This window comes from Aptenodytes patagonicus, chromosome 5, assembly GCF_965638725.1.
Source record: "Aptenodytes patagonicus chromosome 5, bAptPat1.pri.cur, whole genome shotgun sequence".
NCBI classification, from domain to species: Eukaryota; Metazoa; Chordata; class Aves; order Sphenisciformes; family Spheniscidae; genus Aptenodytes; species Aptenodytes patagonicus.
In genome coordinates, this window is record NC_134953.1 from 37,835,600 (window position 1) to 37,850,978 (window position 15,379).

Below are 15,379 nucleotides of genomic sequence, written 5' to 3' on the forward strand. Positions count from 1 at the left end.
TATACGCTTGGAGTATATTTTTTATGATATAGGAAGCATTTACATGCATTATTAGTATGGTAAGTATTGTTTTGCCGGTATAGGTAAGTGGGGTGCAGCAACCTGGTTACTGGAGTTTGAAGCCTGGCGGCAGGAGCCCCGTGAGGGGAGGAGGCGGCGGCGCGGGGTAAGCCGGCGGAAGGGACCGGCCGGGCAGCGCCGGCGGAAGGGGCGGGCCGAGCCGGGCCGGCGGAAGGGGCGGGCCGAGCCGGGCCGGCGGCGCAGCGGCTGTATGGGCGGCGTGTGGGGCCGCGCGGCGCGGCTCGGCTTACCCGCGGCCCGGGCGGCGACGGCGGCTCCGGTCAGCGATCGGCGGCGGCTGGGCTGGCTGTCCGGCGCCGGGAAGGGCCCGCTGCTGCTGCTGGCGGCGGCGCTGCCCCGCGGCCCGGTCCGCCCGCCGGCCGCCCTCAGCGCCGCGCCTCACTTCCTGCGTGCCGGGGCGGGGCGCGTGTCCTGGGGCTGCCGCTGCGAGACGGGCAGCAGCGCCGCCGCGTACCTGTCCGGGGAGCAGCCGGCAGTCATGCCCGCCGCCGGCCCCGCCGCCAGCCCCGCCGAGCCGCAGGCTCCGGCGGGCGACGAGTCCCTCCGCCGAGGCCGCCGGAGGAAGGTCAAGGTGGGAGCGGGAGCGGACTGCCGCGCGCCACGTGCCGCTGCGGGGGCGGCCATTTTGTACGGCCCGGCCCCGCCGCGGGCTTGGGGGGGTCGGGGGGGGCCCGGGCCCGGGCCCGGAGGCTCAGGCATTAAAGCCGAATAACAGCGCGTTGTTGGAGGGGGCGGGCGAGGGAGGCGGTTCCTCTGCGTAACGCCTGCTTTTCCTCGGCAGGAGGAGACCCTGGAGAAGAAGCTGAAGCGGCGGGAGAAGCTGAAGCGGCGCGGTAAGGCCGAGGGCGAGCAGGCCCAGCCCGAGGAGAGCGGTCTGGGCGAAGGTGACCTTGAGCCCCCCCTGCCCAAGAAGACCAAAAAAGTCAAGGAGAAGAGCAGTGGTCTGGCTGGAGAGAGCGATGGCTCCAAGCATATGGTGAAGCCTTCCTCCACTGTAAGCAACGATGTGACATCCCCGGCAGCCCAGAGTGCATCTGACAATGCAGCTGCTGGAGAGCAGGACAGCAATGTGGAGGTAGTAATACTCTGCCAGCAGAGCCCTTGTCTTGCCTAATTAAAGTCCTACTGGTAATGAGTGTGGGGTGTGAGGGCTGTGGGAGCATTAGGCTGCTGTCGTAGGCAGTGTTTGCTGCTGTTCCCCCTAGATTTATAGCACCTGGTCCTGGGCATCAGGGAGCACCTGGCACCATGCCCATTTCCTCCTAATCTGCGGGCGGGTAAGGGAATGTCGTGGTTTAACCCTAGCCAGCAACTAAGCACCACACAGCCGCTCGCTCACTCTACCCTCAGTGGGACGGGGGAGAGAATCGGAAGAGTAAAAGCGAGAAAACTTGTGGGTTGAGATAAAGACAGTTTAATAGGCAAAGCAAAACAAGGAATTCATTTGCTATTTCCCATCGGCAGGCAGGTGTTCAGCCATCTCCAGGAAAGCAGGGCTCCATCATGTGTAATGGTTACTTGGGAAGACAAAACGCCGTCACTCTGAACATCCTCCCCTTCCCTTTTCTTCCCCCAGCTTTATATGCTGAGCATGACATCATACGGTGTGGAATATCCCTTTGGTCCTTTGGGGTCAGCTGTCCCGGCTGTGTCCCCTCCCAACTTCTTGTGCACCCCCAGCCTACTCGCTGGTGGGGTGGGATGAGAAGCAGAAAAGGCCTTGATGCTGTGTCAGTGCTGCTCAGCAATAACGAAAACATCCCTGTGTTATCAACACTGTTTCCAGCACAAATCCAAAACAAAGCCCCATACTAGCTACCATGAAGAAAATTAACTCTCCCAGCCAAAACCAGCACAGTGAAGCACAGCAGTACGTGCACCAACACATGGCAGCTGTCTCTCCTTGTGCTTTCCTCCTCGTTGTAAATGCCAGGCCATTTGGAGCAGCTTATCCTGCAGTGGAGGAGGCTAGCTAGCAGGAAGCAGTTTCCGTGCGCTAGCTCATCTTTGTGTGGCAACTTTGTTTTGCGTCCTGCAGCACAAGGCTTTCTCCCTGCTGCACAGGCAGTCAGCATCCCAGAAATGTGCATTGCTTTGTGCTCTGACAGCACTTTCTCCCATGGCGGACCCTTTGAAGAAGTATTTGGCAAGGTGTCCTGTAAGGAAAGGTCACGGTTATCCTCATTAATTCCCGCTTCTGGAGTTCTTCCTGTTCAGATTTCACCCTTAGCCTCGCATGCGCGTGTGAGAGGGCCCCGCAGCTTGCCTTCCCCTGTATAGAGCCTTCTGTGGGTAGTTTTCTTTTTTGTGTTTAAGATGGGAATGTGGATCAAGAGAGTGCTTTTTGTACATTGGGTGTAATGATGTGATCTCTCAGATCTTTGAAGTAGAAGCTAAATAGTGAGTTTTAAGTAAGCTGTTTGCGTGGTGTACTGAGTAGGTGTGATTTAGACGGAAATTCCTGCTTCACACAGTGAATTGTGACACCAAATATGTTTTGCTGTGAAAAACGGTTTTCTAATTATTTCAGTGGACTCCAGTTAAGATTTTTAACAAGTAGTTTCCCTTTCCTGACTTGCCAAGCATATGTGCATAATGTGGTAAGATCACACAGAAGGGGCAGTTGTTCCCTTTTGTTTGCCATGGGTCTTAAAAGGTGGTGCAGGTATATCTGAACTAGGGATGAGATAGCAGTAGTCGTGGTTTTGAACAAGTTGTTGCAGGTAATGAGCAGTAAGACCTTTGGCAGGAAGTCTTTACTTAAGACTGATGTAAAAACAGGATTCACTTGTAGGAATTATGTTATGCTAACTGGTGCAGCCTGTGTCAGTGTGTCTTGTCCTCTAATACAGGGTGGCTGGATTCAAGTTTCCCACTTTATGCTGTGATGATGTTTTTGTTTGTGAAGTACCTGTATCAGAAGGATTTTCTTTCTCTTTAAACAGAAAGGAGGTAGCTGGTAAAACTACAGTGATAAAGTAAATGTACAACTTTTCTTGTGTGCCTATCTAGGGTAAGTTATTTGCTCATCTCTTAGGGGTAATAAGTTGGGGTTTTTTTCTTTTATCCTGTTAGGAGCTGACAGAAGAAGCAAAAGAAGGTGCCTTCTCCAATTTTCCTCTCTCCCAAAACACTATCAACCTTCTCAAAGGTTAGTTAATGTGGCAAAAGAAATTTCTGTAAATGTTTGTCCAGAATTGCACTCTGCTACCCATGCAAGCAGAGAGAAGCCAAGGGTAAATTGTCCTAAATCATCTTACATTTATTGTGGAGTAAGAACACACACATGAGCGGTCACTGTAGATTCAAAGAATCTGCTGTTGTTAGTAGGAACAGAGTTTCTGTTTTGTTCCATTTCAAGTTCTGTCATTTTAAGGGGAGTTTATTCTTCCATGGTGTGGTTATTCCTACATATACATTCTAGAGACGGTGGTTTTCTTCTCATCAGTATCATTTTACTTACTGTGTATCTTTAGTTTAATTCCGGTATCTGCTGTCTACAATATCGGTTCTTAAATACATGTAATGGTGTTTCATATATGAGGACTATTTGGCTCCTGTGAACAGATTGTCTCTGATTATTCTCATACTTCCAGGTATTTTCACATCTCCTCTAGATTAGTTTTATTGTGGATGTAACCACTGTAGATTTCTTGTTGTTCTCTCTGTTGGGAAACTGTGCAATTCTTGTTTCCCAGACAGTTATGCTAGTTGCTTTACATTGTCCTTGGATTGTTTCACTTCCACTGTGCAAAATCTCGAGAGAGTTTTAGAATATCATAAAATAAACACCGTCACCTCCTCCCCTGCCCTCAAAACCAAGCTACCACAAAATCTTGGGCTGTATCAGAAAAAACATTTTTTTTATCTTCTTTCCCTTCGGTTGTCTTATGCCAAACATCATAAAGAAGGCTTTATTTCATTGTGAATACTCAGCTGTGTGTTTAAGGGGGAATACTTTTTGATCTAGAGTAGGAGAGAAAATATACAGATGTGTATTTCTTCTAACTTGCACCTTCTGTTGTATACAGGATTTTACATGTCCTACACATTCGGGCTAGTTATATATGAGGGCTTCTAATTGTTTGTTCAGCTGATTCAGTAGAATCAGCACCTTTTAGTGAACCTCTTTGGATTATTTTACAGCTCGAGGTGTAAAATACCTGTTCCCTGTGCAAGTGAAGACTTTTCAGCCCATATATGATGGCAAAGACCTAATTGCTCAAGCTCGAACAGGAACCGGGAAAACCTTTTCTTTCGCTCTTCCGCTGACTGAAAAACTTCAGAGTGTCTCGCAAGATGGGAGAAGAGGCCGTTCACCAAAAGTAACTTACCACCTAAGGGTTAACACCAAAACCTTAGAATATGGCAGTTTTCAAAAGTGATTTTGTAATTGCTTTGGGGACTTTTTTTGGTCTTCTTTCTCCTTTATTGGTGTTTGTAATACTGAATGCTTTGCTCAGATCAGGAGCTACAATGTGACAGAGGTTTTGCAGCATCACAGCGATAACACATTTCACTTTTACGGTTCCTTGTGACCTTATCTGGGAGACTGCTATCCTCAGGAAGTTAGTGTGCAGCTTTGGGGTTGAATCCCCTGCCTCTTCTCAGGTAGTGGTTGAGTCAGCTGGACTTGTCTCCATTCACTGAAGTTGTTTCTCACTATAAATTCCACAGCGATAACTGAAGGCTTTTGGTTTTTTATTTTTGCCTCATGTCTGAAGACTCAACTTAATGGGTGCAAGTGGTGTTTACATTTCTACTTAATCATGAGATGGAATTGGTAACGAGATACTTGTGATCAGATATCATATTCCCACACAAATGAAGTGTATATGTTTATCATTAGACTGAAAACTGTTACAGTGTGCAGATTTGTTGCTTACTTCATCCTTCTATTTTATTAACTTTAAAAGTGATGTAAGTTTTAAAAGCTTATTGTCTGAAAGATTTCTAGAGAAGAATTCAGCCCTTTGTTTTATCATTTCATTCTTAAAACAAAATGGAGGGGGGAAGGATAGATACTGGAGGAAGGCAGGTAGGTGGAGAAGGAGGATATATGGCTAGAGTGCATCATGCTATGTATCTTTTAAGATCTTACCACTCCAAATTGTTTAGTGACTGTTCCTATCCTTTAATGCTGAACTGCACCTTCATTGTCCTTGGTAATGTTACTGCAGTGTCTATTTTATCTGGCATTAACTTAAGAAAAAAAAAATTGTTGTTGTACATCTCTGTTATCTTGTAATGCTTTGCCTTGTTTCCTCTTACTGGCTATGAGGCTGTGATGTGCAGGCTCCAGGTGGCAGGAAATATTCCTGGGTTGGTGGGGAGCTGTGGGCACCTCTGCAACAAGTGTAGAATAAGAATGGGAGTACAAGCTGTTTGACATGAAGTAAACCCTTTTCTCCTAGCACCCTCTCCCAAGCACAGCTGCATTTTTGTCTCTCTTCACTCCCTCCAGGTGCTGGTTCTTGTTCCAACCAGGGAACTGGCCACTCAGGTAGCCAAAGACTTCAAGAATCTCACCAGGAAACTGTCAGTGGCTTGTTTTTATGGAGGAACTCCATATAAAGCACAGCGTAAGTAAATGCTAAGGAATTATGACTGGATTGGAGTTGACTTTCTCCAAATGCATTCCATGAATAAAACTGTCTTTTTTTTCCCCCCTCAGAGTTTCACTTCAGTCGGGAACCATGACATTGCTTTCTAAGGAAGCATACAGCCTGGGTTGAATTATTTTAGTTCCAATAAATCTTTATTTAAAAGAGTGGTTGTAGGTCTGCAAAGTGACTAGTCCTTTTAGTTTCTTCTTTATTGCGTGTTTGTGTGGTTTTTGTGTGGACATATACCGGGACTAGACGACTGTCCAAGGAAAAGAGAGAACTGTGTATGTGCGTGTGGCTCTGTTTCTCTCCAGAGGTAGCTGTGAAAAAGAATTCAGCTGAAAAACTAAAGTGTTTTTCTGTGATAAAGCTCTGGAATTTTCTAATGCCAGCTCATTGCTGCTTGGAAATTGGCGTATCTTACTGTAACTTTGCTTGTGGTTTAGCTGTATTCCTGACAGAGCAACTTGGACTGCTATTAAGCTTACTTGTTTGCTACTCAGACTGGACGTAGTGCTTTATTCAGATTAAAGTGAAGGGCAGTAGTTTTTTGGTTCTAAAATTAGAAGTGTTGCTGTGTACTGGTAGCTTTTTACCTTGTTGTCTCTTGGCATTCTGACACTGTCCTTGTTTTTCTGTCTTTTCTTCCAGTTGATCTCCTTAAAAGTGGCATTGATATTCTAGTGGGAACTCCTGGACGGATCAAAGACCACATTCAGAATAGCAAGCTGGAACTTTCCAGCGTGAAGCATGTTGTTTTGGATGAAGTTGATCACATGTTAGACATGGGCTTTGCTGAACAAGTGGAAGAAATCTTAGGATTTGCTTATAAAAAAGGTAAATTCTGACATCAGGAGAGGAATAGAGGACAGTGCAGAAAACACAATTATGCTACTTTGAAAACTGCTGGTGCACCCTCAACTTGAATCCTTTATGTGACGCTAGTATTGGACCTCAAGAGGAAGGGGTAAGGTAGAGTTGGAAAAGGTTCAAAGCAAGGTGACAGATGGCTGAAGGGCTGGAATGGCATCTCTGGGAGGGGGAAAAAAAAAAAGGCAAAAAAGCAACAAACCCAACCCAACTCCGTAAGCCCTAGTGTTCTTCATCCTGAGAGAGGTGACTGAGCATAGGGTTAGGGTTATAATGTGTCTGTACACTTGTGATCACACAAAGTTGACAACTAGGGAATATTTGCTCTTTTCTGATGTAATGGGCATTCAGCGAAACCACCAGGGAGCAAGTACAGAGCAGAAGGAGGTTATTTTAATACTGTGAAATTCCTTGCCACATTGTACTAATGCCAAAAGTTTTGAAAAGTGACTTGAATTACTGGAAGTAGAAATACCAAGGATTACTAGAAGCAAGGGTATCACTTCTGGCTCTGGAAGCCACAAAAAGCTGGTTGCTGGCAGTGTTTCTTCACATCTTTGTTAACTGCACTTGACTACTGTTGGAGAGAGTCATATGAGCTTTATGGATCTTAGGTTTGACCCAGCACAGCCACTGTCATTTTTACTTGACTGTTACATTCTCCCCATTTCTGCAGAGTTGGTCTTTGTCCTGACAGCCAAAAGTACAGATAATCTCCTAAAAAAGGAAATCTGTATAGGTTTTGGAAGACTTGTCATAACTATTCAATCTTAAAAGTTTTCTTCAAACTAGAAAATAAATTGCAGGGAATAATAGCGTTCTTTTGCAATGTGTGTTTCTTTCTGTCTGATCCTGTGGAGCTATGAAGGCAGGTTAAGCTTTTTCAAGATACTGTTTGGTAAACTGTTCTTACCTGGGGTAATCTATCTTGTTATATAATTCTTCCCCCTGGTCTGCAGAGTGTCCTTTTTAGCCTGCCTTTTTCCTTTGCACATAGCCATACTGTGCACAACTAGTTAGTATTGGAATAGCAGACAAGGAGGGATTGAGACGAGTACTTTCAGGTATGTGGGAGGACTTCAGGCACAGTCTAAACCATTTTTAGCAGATGATCTAGAAACACGTCTTGCATTTCTTCTCAGGCAGGATGAAGGATTCAGTTTGGTCCAGTTAAAATTACTGTAATTTTGCCTCTGATGTCTAAAGGGTATTAAAAATGTTTTCATTGCTTCTAAGTTTTCTTCTTGTAGCTGACTTACTGCACATATAAACCTCTCAATTTGAGAGCGACTCTGTTGCTTTTTTTATCAGTTCTCAAGTTTCAGAGTCTGTTGTGATGACTGAAATCAGTGGCCTTTCCTTCCAGATTCTGAGAACAACCCCCAGACACTGCTGTTTTCTGCAACTTGTCCACGATGGGTATATGATGTAGCAAAAAAATACATGAAAGATGAGTATGAACAGATTGACCTGATTGGAAAGAAAACTCAAAGGACTGCCACGACTGTGGAAGTGAGTGATTCTGCTGCAGAGCAGTGCAGGTCCTGAGAGTGTGTGGTCTGGATGAGATGGGTTCTGTATTGACTTTACAAATGGGGGTGTGGAATGACCTTTCACATGATTGACACACAAATTTTTTAAGCAAAGCTTTCATATGGGGGCAGTAGTTTGCAAGCTTAAAAAAAATATCTTTCTGTGTTCATTTTGTCTGTCCTGTGCGTGGCTTAGATTTAACATGGATGCTTATCATGTTTGTTTCCTAAACAGCACTTGGCTATACAGTGTCGTTCATCTCAGAGAGCAGGAGTTCTTGGGGATATCATTCAAGTCTACAGTGGCAGCCATGGGCGGACCATTGTCTTTTGTGAGACCAAAAAGGAAGCAAATGAACTGGCTATGAATGCTTCTCTCAAACAGGTATTGGGGGTCTGAACAGAGAGCCGCAGTTACGGATATTCAGGGGTTGAATGCCCTGAAATAAATATGAGGTTGCAACTGTGTGGATGAAGTTGTTTCTGTGGGTGGTTTTAAGACTTATGAAAGCTGTTTCTGAAAGTAGAGGTTTGCAATTAAAATACTCTCTTGACTGCGATTATGAATTTATTCCTTTGGCTTTAAAATCATGCAGGACTGGATCAATGGAAAATACGCAGCTTATGCTGAATAACCAGGAGATAGTAATAATGGTAATAAACAGGAGCTAGTATAGTGCACATATTCCATCTCATGTTAGTGTGCTCTTTGGATTCCCATCTCTTAATGGCTTTTATTCTTTGGACAGTCAGTATTCAGGAAAATCCAACTAATGTGGTAGAACACAATGTCCTGTTGTCCTTGGAAAGTCATTTAATAGTTTGTTCAGACCTCAGGTGATACATTGAGCAGGTTTTCTATGCTTGCTTGAATTAGCACCTGTTTTTTTGAGAGTGGGGAAAGGTGCTGGATTTTTTTCAGAGAAAATCCTGTTTGATACTAAATTCTAATTTATGGTGAAGGAGCAGTGGTGGGAATACATGGTTTGCCCAGTATTTGATAAATATCATATACCATCCACATTAAAATCTTGCAGCAACAATTTTTGTCTGTTAGTCCTACTGCTTTCAAGTAAATCCAATGACTTTGTTCTTGTGTCAGTATGTGACGCTTTTTTCTCTTATGCTAGTAAGTTCTGCTTTAGAATGTTACTCACTTGAATTCTGAGCTTGTGACTGTCCTCTTTCTCCTTCTCAAACACTTGGTCTGTTGCTTGTCCCATTAAAAGTGGAGGTCATTCAGATCACCTGTAGGGTTTGGGAGTGCCCTGAAAACCTCACTTCAGCTTCTGTGTGTTTTGGGATGGGTTCCCAGGGAAGGGAGCAAAGTGTCCTGCTAGATCTTGACAAGCACTGCTTAAGTAAAGTTGTTTCCATTTGTTCCAGTGGAAGTGAAAGCTGAAGTGGGCCCTTGTTGGCATGGCAGACTGCAAATTGTACGCTCTGCTGTTGGTATGCTACAAATAATAACATTATGGTAAAACTACTGCTTATGAGCATTATTGTTGCAGAGAAGGATCAAACTACAAAGTAGGATGCTTTATATTCCTTTGGTATCAGCAGTGTAATTATTTTCTGTTGCTCTGCACAATGTTTTGGGTTTTGTAATTAAATGTCTTTAGATACTGCAGCCTAGACTCCCCTGTTAAATGACATCTTAATGGTTTGTTTCACTGACAGGATGCCCAGTCATTGCATGGTGACATTCCACAGAAACAGAGAGAAGTTACATTAAAAGGCTTTAGAAATGGTGTGTTTGAAGTTCTGATTGCAACAAATGTAGCTGCCCGTGGTTTGGATATTCCTGAGGTTGACCTTGTTATACAGTGTTCACCACCAAAAGTAAGTCGTTAGGGGAAACTAAAATTGTAATTTATTTGTTTGTGGCAGAACAGTGGGTTATTCCTTTGTTTCACCAGAAGTATGTTCTGATTCACAAATGAAGTGGATTTTTTGAAAATGCAGGCCTAGAATTTCCTAGTTAAGCTTTTATATTTTGAGCTTTGATTAAAGTAGAAGTGATGGTTTTCAGTTACTCTGGAAAGTCGTAAGATAGGTTTTGACATTGTTTCAGCATTTCTGAATCCCTTCTGAACATTGAGTGTCATAACAACTCTAAAATACTCCTGCTGCCTTTTCTTCTTTTGAAACTCCAGTGGAGCTTTTTATTTTAAGAAAACTTATGTCAACAGTGTTTGTTAAACCTGAGGCAGCATACCTTGGGCAGGGTAGCATACGCAAACCCGAGTGGTTTGTGTGTAGTTACAAGTTTGGGTATAGAGACACTGCTTAGGCTTCTGAATTAGAATTTAGCTTACATTTTCTCTCTTACAATGTATAAATGTCAACAGTTTAAATGAGATAACGTTTTCTCATGTTAATCTGAATTTCTGAAGGATGTTGATTCCTACATCCATCGTTCTGGACGTACGGGTCGAGCTGGCCGGACCGGGATCTGCATTTGTTTATTTCAGAGAAGAGAAGAAGATCTTCTGAAACAAGTTGAGCACAAAGCGGTGAGTTGTACCTCAGACCTCTGCTTAATGAAATTATTCAGCTCCTAAAAAGACTCTGCCACTGTTAGACTTTGTAACCATGGGCTGTTTATCAGTCCAGTATGGGACTCATGTCCCATAGACTAGGAGGCCTAAAATGTTGATATTTGGTAAGTGTTTCTAAATGCTTTTGTATCAGCCTGCTCTAATGTCTCATGAGTTTTCCCATGTTGGCAGTACTCTGTTGATGTCCGCAGGCAGACTGTGACAGGAATGCATGAAGGAGACCATGCCTCCCATTACAATCTGCATGTAAATTGGTGTAAAGTAGCTCCAGATTAACAAAGGCGGGAACTTAAAAGCTTTATTCTAGCTTTAGAAATAACTTAAATTAAGTAAAGGCTGTGTTGATGTTCTAAACAGTAACTAGAGGTCTCAGTAAAATTACTTAGGTAGGGTTGAGTTGTAGAGTGCTGAAAATACCTTTAACTGTAATTTGTTTTCTTGATTTCAGGGGATTACATTTAAGCGTGTAGGTGTTCCCTCTGCTACAGATGTAATTAAAGCTTCAAGTAATGATGCCAAAAAGTAAGTTTATTTGCCTGTTCTTAGATGATGTCTAGAGATGTTACCAACAACAATGCTGTTAATGCAAAGCTTTAAGAGATCAGACCTGTATGTGAGCATGTCTTTGCCTATGTTGTAAAAATGAGCTGCTCTGCATGTAGACACTGACTTGTTTTCATAAGATGATATCAATAAACCTCATTGTGCTTGAACGTAGACCTTTTCATAGCACATAATGTTCTCTAAGTTCTTGCAAAAATTAACCTTTGTTTATATAATCAGAAATCAATAGCAGAACAGGGAATTACTGTCATGAGGGGAGACTGATTTTGTCCGCTCAGGTGATACAGTAGCAGTGTCTAAAGAGCAATACTTAGTATAATGAGGAGTTACTCTGCAGTAGTGAGGGTGTTGTAGTCCTGTGCTATGTTTCTTTGTATCGTTTTATTCTCAAGGGTTGTGGTTTTTATTCCATGCAGCTCTGTTTACATTTGCTCCCCCACTGGTGGAAATTGCATTGACAGAGATTATTATAATTAGCGAGGATTTGACCAGTGTAAAGGAGATCATGGGCATGGTGTTGGGTTCACCGCGTACTGAAAAATGGTAGGAGGTGCTGGTGTACCAAAAATAGCATTAGAAAAATAGTTGTTCTCAGTTTCCCAGCTTGTTTTCACTGCCTCTCCCAGAAGTAACCAATTTAATCAGCTTGCACTGAGGGCAAGAAGTGCCTTGCTCCAGCCCAGCAGTGGCATTGTGGTGGTTTGCTTCTCTTCCTTGTGAAGTAAAAGCAAGGGATTCTTGGGTTTGCGGGTAACACTTTCTTGTGGATTCTTGGGTACAGCCTTAAGAATGCTGATATTTTAGAGCCTTCCCTTGATGTTTCTATCAATGCTGTCAAACGTGCCACGTTGTACATCCTCAGTTTTGAACATGTTTCAGGAGGCTTGGCTTAATGAACAGAGAAGGTGGGTATTCAGCATCCTGAAGGTGTTGAGTTAAATGAGTGGTAGTGAAGCATGAGCATGATAGCCAAGGCTTTTAGAGATAATTCATTAATCTTGAAAGCTCTCTGAAGTCTATGTCTTAAACATGACTGCACTTCACACTGGCCTTTGCTGATCTCTTAAACTTTTGTTGTCACCATGTAGGTTGTTGGAGGCCATTCCTCCTTCTGCAGTAGACTACTTCAGGAAATCTGCTCAAGAGCTCATAGACGAAAAAGGGGCGGTTGCTGCCCTGGCTGCAGCTCTAGCCCATATTTCTGGGGCATCTTACATACAGCAGCGCTCCTTACTCAACTCAACTGCGGTAAATAACATTATACCTGTGTTACAAGAATGGATAAATGAATTGCTTGTGTCCAGTCCAAGTGTGGCATCTTCTTCTCAGGCTCTTTCAGTAGGGTTTCTGAATAGCTGTTATCTCCAGCTTCTGGTTTGTTGCTCATTCCTTAACTGAAATCAGCTCTTACTGGCACTCTGCAGGAAACCAGAGAAATTCGAAATCAGTTAGTAAATTTTCTTGTAATGAGAGTTAAAAGAATTTCTCCAGAGATCTAAGTGACAGAAGACTTTGATGCTTTAAAAGAGTTTAACTAATAACATTTTACAAGCTAATAGATTGGTTCGTGCTATTGTAGTTTTCCCTTCCCAGGAAGCTTTTACATTTCTGTAATATTTCAAGTAAATCTAGCATGTGATTACCTGATTTCAAAGAGATCTTGACAGAAGAAAAGTACAGCCCTTCCTTTTTCTGATGCATTTAGGGAGAACTTGTCCCAGTTCGTTGCTTTGCAACACAGTTTTGGAAATAGCATGTGACTGGACTGTGCTTCTTGTATCAGTTTGGGGTTTTTTTTACCCTTTTTCTAGCGGCAACTTTCTGTATGTGTTGAATAAATGTGTGTCTGCTTCTGGCTAAAATACAGAAATGCTATTGGCCTTTATATCAACGGGCAATCCTGGGTTAGATGGATGCCTTCAGCTTCTTAGGAGGCTTTTAGTTGCTTCACTTTTGGGAAGCTGATTTCTTAGGATTAAATACTACATTACAATAACAAGTTATTGCATAGTTCATTAGTTAGTGAGTTACAGGCTGTCCAATGAAGTTTAGTCTTGTAAATTATTTTCTCTGTTTCCTGAAGGGCTTTGTGACCATGGTGTTAAAGTGTTCAATAGAAATGCGTACCATGAGCTATGCCTGGCGAGGACTAAAAGAACAGCTTGGTGAGGAAGTAGATGCCAAAGTATCTGCAATGCGTTTCCTCAAGGGGAAGACGGTAAGATGGCCCAACCTTGGGGGAGGAGGGTGTGTGTGTGTGTGTGTGTACACGTATGTCCAGTTTTTGCAGTGATTGATGCAGGAGTTCTGAAGTACCAGTATACAAATATTGATACCTCACTCTATCCCTACTCAATTTCATTTCTCAGAAAATGGTAACCTATCATGAGGCCCCCTGTAACTGCTGTCTATGTATACAGTATAAAAAAACCCCCAAAACAAAACCTCACAGCTAGTTGAGTATTTTAAAAGACACTTATTTGAATGGAGACATTGCTCCTAAATGATAATGCAGGAATTCTCTCCTAAAAAAACAAAAAAGCATCAGAGATATGTATATAGTGGGAGTGGTTGTTGTGACCTTTATTCTTTCATTGTAAACTTGTGCTAACACTATATACCACTGCATTGAAAAGACAGCTGTAGAGCAGGGCAGTGACTGACTGCCTGACCTGATCAGTACAGTATTCACCTGTCAGCCTGGCTTCTGACACTTGTCTCCTGTGCAGGTGTGTTCTCAGAGAGCTTGCGGTGCCAGATGATGCCTGTGTTAACTTTCAAACAGACAGGCTGATTGCAGGCAATGCTGCTATCAGCACAGAGCATTTGAATCTGCATTTCGTTTTGAGCTTTTGTGTTTTAACTGCTTTTTTTCTTCAGCTTATAAAAAGCTTCCCCTAAAAGACCATGGTTTCTACAGTTAGTGTGTATGAGCAGTTGTGGGTGCTGCCTGTCTGGAGTTGTGTGTCTCTGTTCTTGGATATATCTTTGGAAAGCAAATGCCTCTTTTTTTCCCCCCCCCCCCTGTTATTATAGGGTGTGTGCTTTGATATCCCTGTTGGCGAACTGAGTAACATACAGGTATGTTTTTGTAGCCAGAATTGGCTTTGGAACCTGGTGATTTGGAATTTGGTGATTGCCATATATAGGATTGAATATAGGGTGATTTGGGAGGATAAGGTTTGTGTTTTAACAAGGACATTGCATAGACAATACAGTCATTAGAAAGAGCACAGCACAGTCATTAGAAAATACCATCATGCCTCTTTCTCGTTTCAGTTCTCATTATATTACCCGATTTTATTAAATAAAATCCTATGTTCTTTGGCTACTCTGGGTTTTGACCTCTCCGGTGTATTTGAGTTAACGAGTTTTCTGTCGACTTCACTCCCTCTCGTTCTTTTGTGATCGTTTATCCTTTGTCACAGGACTGTGAGTTGCCTCCCAAGAGGGATCTGCCTATCTATTTTGGTGAGGGTGGGGTTTGTCTGGAAATGGCTTTGCATTCGGTGTTGCTTTTAATAACATAAGGTACCTTGGAGACACCTGCAGGCACATAAAGTCTCGTTACATTGGTCTTGTTTCAGGAACAGTGGAGGGACACCAGGCGCTGGCAACTGTCGGTGGCAAAGGAATTGCCTGAGCTGGAAGAGTACCCCCAGGAGGCAGGACGGGGGTTCTCCAGGTTCGGAAACGGGAGGCAAGGTGACGGTGGCTTCAAGAGAAACAACTGGTTTAAGAATGGAAACCAGGGACATGATTTTAATGGGACACTTGATTAACCTCTGGTACAGATATGGGACTGAGCTGATTTTTATCAAAAAGTAAAAGCCTGTTAGACATTCCTCTTTGTCTTTATTCCTTGATAAAGCAGCCTGTCTTTGAGGATGCCTAAAAATCATGTTTGCTGAAATGACTGGTTTTTTTTGAAGATTTTTCTTTTTGCCCAGCAAACCACCTGCTGCCATTTTCCTGCCGTTAAATGCCATACGTGTCTCGAGGGGTGAGCATTTCACCGGAAACACAGCGCTGTGGGAGATCAATGCTCTTCTGAACATGTAGTTACTGCACCCTGCCTGTTCAGCAGCCCTCGCGTAAAAAAATCTGGTTCTAAAAAAAATTTTTCTTCAGAAAAATTTGAGATCAAGCCCCTCAGCACCCTTCC

General features: G+C 43.3%; 1 protein-coding gene across 1 annotated transcript; it reads left to right on the top strand.

Moving 5' to 3' along the window:
- Positions 1-271: 271 nt before the first annotated feature.
- LOC143160960 (nucleolar RNA helicase 2-like) lies at positions 272-15,058 on the top strand. Its single transcript, XM_076339397.1, has 15 exons — positions 272-652; positions 863-1,156; positions 3,157-3,232; positions 4,228-4,406; positions 5,546-5,663; positions 6,339-6,524; positions 7,924-8,069; positions 8,325-8,474; positions 9,770-9,931; positions 10,486-10,605; positions 11,099-11,172; positions 12,303-12,462; positions 13,298-13,432; positions 14,251-14,295; positions 14,802-15,058. Exons 1-15 carry the CDS (start codon positions 272-274, stop codon positions 14,994-14,996), a joined length of 2,421 nt encoding a protein of 806 aa, XP_076195512.1. The 3' UTR covers positions 14,997-15,058.
- The last annotated feature ends 321 nt before the right edge of the window (positions 15,059-15,379 follow it).